The sequence below is a fragment of the Phytophthora infestans genome, genomic scaffold (genome assembly GCF_000142945.1).
Source record: "Phytophthora infestans T30-4 supercont1.188 genomic scaffold, whole genome shotgun sequence".
NCBI classification, from domain to species: Eukaryota; Oomycota; class Peronosporomycetes; order Peronosporales; family Peronosporaceae; genus Phytophthora; species Phytophthora infestans.
Genome location: NW_003303571.1, coordinates 104,970 through 111,024, shown reverse-complemented (window position 1 = coordinate 111,024; position 6,055 = coordinate 104,970). Strand labels below are relative to the sequence as shown.

Sequence of the window (6,055 nt, the reverse complement as noted above, 5' to 3'; positions counted from 1 at the left end):
GCTGCTGTTAAAACTTCACTGAACAACCGTACTATGGCTATGGGTCGCGGGCAATCCCTTTTTTCTTTGCGGCGAGAGTAGCAAGACAGAACTTGCCAAGGACTTGTTGAAGTACCCGGTACTTGTGGCGCAACCAGCTCTTTCTGAGGGTTCGGAGGGTCTCCAGCCCAAGATCAAGCTGTTTACTAGCTCCACTAAAAGTACCATTCAGATGAGAATAGAGAAAGCACGAACGATCGCTCTCCTCGAAGCTAAAGGTGTGGAGAAATACGAAATCGTGCTGCTGGCTTTGCATCCTGAGCGCTGGGAAGAAATGGCATCAGTGAGTCGAAGTAAGCGTCTCCCCCTTGTGCACGTGGCCAACCTTTTCTTTGGGTTTTACGACAAGTTGTAGCATCTTGAGGATGAAGAACAATTGCAAATGTATCTTAAGAATCCACATGTGGCGAAGAAGCTGAGCACAGTTTGGACTTCCCTATTATTATGGAAGCGTTTGGAAATGCTACCACGTCGATGAGCCTTAATTCGTCAAGGTTTGGAAAAGTGACAACTCTGCAAGTTGCCTTTGGGTTTCATCCTTTGGAGTTTCAGATTTGTGGCTGTCACGTATCGTCATTTTTACTTGAAAAATCCCGCGTCACAAGTGAAAGAGGTCGTGAAGCTGGAGACCAGAATGAATTGAACTTTCGCGTACTGTACGCGATGGTGGCCGGTGTCAACGCCTTTTCCTTTTATGCGGTTGCTAGCGAAGGAGTTGCATTTCGATGGTGTAAAGTGCTTCGCGTTTACTTATCTCGGTCGCAGCGACCACAAGCTGGCAGAGCAAATGAGCAAAGAGGAAACGTGGAAAAAGGATGTGGAAAGATGGCAGCAGATTATTGATGGGCTAGACGTATCCCCAGACGAGCAGAAAGGCAATTTTTAACGTGCTAAGTGCTGTTCTGTGGCTCGGAAATATTGAGCTTGACTATCCTGAGACATCGGGGAAGCTTTTGATGTCTTCTACATGGACGGGGTGCCTAATGCACCTCAAAGAGTGGTGGAACTTTTAGAGTTGGGATCAGTGGAGAAATTGAAACGAATGATGATGACAAGAAGTGTAAGTTTGCAATGGACGAGTGAAGCATTCGAGGTGACTCTGGAGCAGGGTCAGGTAAAGCATGTTCGAGACACACTCGTACGTTTGTTATACCAGCTCCCGTTCAAGTACATCGTTACCGCTAGGAACAAAGCAACAAAAATTAGTGGTTCATGCACTGATAGGAATGAGCTACGTGTGGACTCCAACCCGATTATCCCACCAGACATTTCACTGCTGAAGATTGTCGACGTATTTGGCTTTGAAGACCTCTCGCATAACTCACTGGATAGAGAAGAACAAGTGGTTACAGCTGCCTACAATAACCGACCGTATTCGTCTGTCCGTGACAAGGACACGGACGTTCTTTTTATTTATGAGCATCCTCTTGGAATTTTCGCTTCGCCTGAGGAGCTGACTATTCTTCACCAAAGCGAAAACGTGAACGCGCAGCAAGAGGAAAAACGGAACAGATTGTTTGTACGCAACATCTACGACCGCAATCCGTCTCGATTACCTGAACCGCCTCGCGCCTTAAACAAGGGAAATCTTCGATTTACTGTATTGCCGAACAAATTACCCTTTATAATCCCGCACACACGTGGAAACGTTAATTTCGTGAAGAAAAACTCGGACTTTGTCTACTCAAGCCTGTTGGTGGGGCTCGAGGCGTCGACTAATCCTCATTTCTGTCGAATGCTTGCGGAAAGCAATCAGGTGGGTAGACCTTCAAACACAAACAGCAGCACGTTTAGTTCAGCAGAGTCTCGACTACCTGGAGGTTGGGCAGTTTCGCTCTCACGTTAATGCCATCAAGCCATGATGACAAGAACATGCCGTTCTACTTTCATTGTATTCGTCCCAACTCCAAGAAACAACCTTCCGTCGTGTTCAAGGATCTCGTTGAACAACAGTGTCGTGCACAGCGTCTGATTCGGCAAGCGGAAATTTGTAGGAATCCACCGTGATCATACTCGGTAATTGATATCTCGAAAAGCACTGTTCTAACGAGAGACACCAGTCTGTTGAGGGAACCCTACGTTCTGGACAGCGTGGCTAGTGATGACAGTAACTTGTTGAATTGGCTCAGCGATCTTCTATATAGCGAAGACTGCCCGAATCCAGAGATAAGTGTTTTTTCTTCATCGATGGTTCAGTTCAAGTCAGTTAGCCTTCTGGAAAAACTTGAGTTGCTACTCGAGGATCGAGAAGCTGATGCCGCGACAAAAAAACAATTGTTGTTTCTCATGATCACGTGGAGATGCCGCTATGTTTCAAAAAAGTGGGAACGGCGGGGTTTATCAAATGATCTACTGGCTTGGTATGGCCCCCAAAGGGAAAACACTGTCAAGAAGCTGCTAACGAAGTATAATGGACGCGAGGGCGAGCTTCGCTCGAAGTTGGCGCTGAAGAAAAAGCCGAAGGTCCAGGAAGAGAAAACGGTGTATCAGCTAGCAAGTAATCTCCAGTCGCATTGTCTCCGCACGCATGGTGGCCTCGACGCACAGGTAGTAAACGCTTTTTTGCATGACGACACGATGCGCGAGTTGATGTAGCAAAACGAGAAGATAGTGTCGGTGTTACGAGACATGAGTTTGAACCCAGACGTCCTCGAATCTCAATTGGGTGACCACGAGCTGCGAGGGTTTTATCAGAAGTTAATTGACTTCTTACAGTCAAAGCAAAAGGACACAGGTGATAGAGAAGATGGGCAGCTTATTGTGATGCGTTGATGGAGGTTGGCGAAAATCCAGAGCTGCTACTTTTTCATGCAGAAGAGGAGGATTCCGTCAATACCTTGAAGTGTTTTCTGGAGGTGCTTGAACTATCAAAGCAGCGTGAAGAAGAACAGAGCGCCTTGGAAGCTATCACAGACTTAGTTCGCCGCCTGCATCTGATGAAGAAGAGGTGTTGGAGGTTCAGAGCTCTGCTGGAGCCAGTGACGAAGATGCCGAGATTCTGGAATAACTTTCGAGCGTTCACTTTGGGCCGTCACTGATGACCGCCATGAACCAAGGCTCATACTACGTGCAGGCGTTGCAGGACCCGGTTTAATGGCCAGCATGCTGGTAGCAGGTACGGCTGGTGCAAGCGCTGGTTTTGTAATAGCCGTGCAATTCACGTTTTTAGGCGATGTTGTGCTGCAGCTCATGGCCAACCCAAAGGTCTTTGCGATAACGGCTACACTTCAAGAGCCTGTAGTGCGGGAGTTTTTCGTAAAGCTGATTGCGCTCTCGACAATGGTACAAGTTTTTTCTTGCTTGCGTACACTGATCTTTATTACCGGTATGTTTTGCTGTAGTTGCGGTGCAAGAACAGAGTGACGAAGAGTGAGCTCTCAGAACTCGTAGGCATGAAAGTTTTTATCCACCTATAAATGATAAGCCACGGAGCCAATCTATCGTTTGAGTCCATGATCATTCTTTTTGTTCGCTCTTCGTTATTCTGCACTCGAAACTATGCTTGCCGTCTAGTAACGGAAGTAGAGACCATTGTCTTCGCGCTCATCGCCTTTTTGTAGCAGACCAGTCTCGCCCACGTCCCGCAGGATCTTGTAGCGCTCCATGTCAGCCTCGTACTCCTCGAAGGTCCTAGCGCACTCGCCGGCGTGCTGCTCCGCCAGTTGAGCGTACTCGGCCGAGCACTACTTCATGAATTGCGTCTCCTCAGCCGTGAGGTCGCGCAGGTAGCGAGCGGGAACACCTGACCAGAGTTGACCCGAGGGCCTTCGTTACGATGGATCCAGCCGTAATGATGGACGCCACTAGTGCTTGTACCCTCACCAGACCAGATATCCCAGGGCTGCTGACACCAGAGCTTACTGTTACAGCACCAGAGATGGCGCTTGTGGCGGAGCTGATAGACACCTGGCCACTATTGTTCGTCGAAGATGACGCCGACCGCTCGTGATTTTAACCCCACTCACACTGTTCGTGGCGGGATGTCACTTTAGCAGCAAGTTTGATGTCCCCGCCCCGCCAGCTTCACCGATTCAAACAGATAGCTTACCGCGCCTGCAGTGCGTCCATGTGTAGATGCATCGATCACACCCGCCTTCTCAGCATGGCTGTCGTAATGCGGCGATTTTATGAAATATCAACTTCGAATTGCACCAAAATAGAGTTTATTTTGGGTGATTCAATATACCGGTACCCTACATTTATTTTAGGCAAAATGGACTACCCGATGCTTTAGGTTGAGACTACAAAAACCCAAAATTAATGACGATTATGGACTACAAGAAACAGTCGATAGCTATGTATCGACCGGATTATATGCATAGTAGTTTTTTTTCTTCACACGTTTTATTCTATACAACTATTTTTTTTCTTTTTACACCTTTAAAAATTGATTTCAATACTGATTTTTTCTGTTCATTATATTGTATTTTTTTACTTTTTCTTTATCGCTACATTAATTGTCTTTTTTCTCCAATTTAACTTTTTTATCTATTTACGTTTTATTCTCTCTCTGAATTTATTTTTACTTTTTGTGTTTTATACATTTATTAATATTCTAACATCATATTTTCTTAGCCATATCAACTACACACACTTTTTATTTTATTTCAACTACAACTCCTATTATACACGTCTACGCAGCATATTTTTAACACACTACAACACTTTCCTTTCATTTGTACTGCACAATATTCTTATTACCTATCCTTACTTATTACTACACTTTTTTCTTAATCAATATTACGTGTATATCGTACATTTACATGTTTTGTCCTTAATTAAATCTACATTTTATTTTTTTGCACATCTGAAAACTACCCACGTATCCGAAAACACTTATATGATTTACCTTTTCACTTCACTCAAATACTTTATTAGCTCAACGATACCAGCAATACATTTATTTTCCTTCTGTACATTTCACTCTCTTAACAATACACATATCTCTTGCTACACATGCGCCTAACACTCTACATTTCACATATTCGTTCACTTCATCTTGTCTGATTAGCTCTCTATACTATCGGACATGTTCAATTCGTATCTTGTTAGCCATGAAATTGTTGAATAATCGCAACATTCATTTTATAAAAATTCTTTTTCAACGACAACAACACGTTAAAACTGTCAATTTGTGATCAAAATATGGGTTTACTTTTGAAATCCTATATTTTATTTTTATATCATACTTTCAACCTTGAATTTGGAAAAATAACAAAATACCTGGTCATTTCGGATATTGGCGCAACGACCTATCCCTTGCACACATCCGCCATATGGTTCAATTCCCCGTATTCGAGAACATAGTCTTCAAAATTTTCAGCTTTGTACCAGGTCTATTCGCTAACTTCCTGATTAGCGGCGAATTGGCTCGTCTCTCTGCAATCATCTAATTGGCTCTGTCGTGGTCGAATACATGGGTCACTAAAATTTGAGCCACTCACGTTGCCCCGGTGAAGAGAACAGGTTAATATGCCGCTTCTGTGCGCTGAGTGGCTGAAATCTGATGCGTCACGTCAGCTGGGATCTGTGTACCAAAACAAAAGTCAAGCTTTTTCTGTGCGTCGAAATGCTTATTTTGCGTAAAGTGGACCCCTCGATAGATAGGAAAAGGGGACCATCGACGCCTAAAATAGACGCAAAAAGCGGACCCTTATGCCCTGGCGAGAGATAGCTATTGCCCGGATCATATATATATATATATATATACTGTGAATATAGCTTGAAAAAAATATATGAAATACTTTTAATAAAAAAAATATTTTTTTAAAAATCAATAAATTAAATTTTTTTTATTTTTTTTTATCATAAACAACCCAAAAATAATCTCTTCTACATTCACAAATCTAAATTCACAAATCTAATTTATTACTTTCTCTATTTAAAACCATTTTAACAAAAAAATAAATAATCAATACATCTACATTACACATTTTCTTTTTTTTCTTTTCTCTCGTTTAAATTTATTCTAATTAAAAATTTACACTTAATCTTTAATTTATCCCCCCCCTTTTCA

At 43.1% G+C, this 6,055-nt stretch overlaps 2 protein-coding genes across 2 annotated transcripts; both read left to right on the top strand.

Annotated features, from left to right (window-relative positions):
- Positions 1–211: 211 nt before the first annotated feature.
- On the top strand, positions 212–1,076 carry PITG_21004 (uncharacterized protein; the record flags this gene model as incomplete). The annotated part of the gene is made up of 5 exons (XM_002895361.1): positions 212–375; positions 465–705; positions 752–856; positions 903–997; positions 1,055–1,076. 5 exons carry the CDS (start codon positions 212–214, stop codon positions 1,074–1,076), a joined length of 627 nt encoding a protein of 208 aa, XP_002895407.1.
- A 5-nt stretch (positions 1,077–1,081) lies between these two features.
- On the top strand, positions 1,082–1,885 carry PITG_21003 (uncharacterized protein; the record flags this gene model as incomplete). Its single annotated transcript, XM_002895360.1, has 3 exons — positions 1,082–1,384; positions 1,460–1,749; positions 1,834–1,885. The coding sequence occupies 3 exons, from the start codon at positions 1,082–1,084 to the stop codon at positions 1,883–1,885; spliced, it is 645 nt and encodes a 214-aa protein (XP_002895406.1).
- Positions 1,886–6,055: the final 4,170 nt, after the last annotated feature.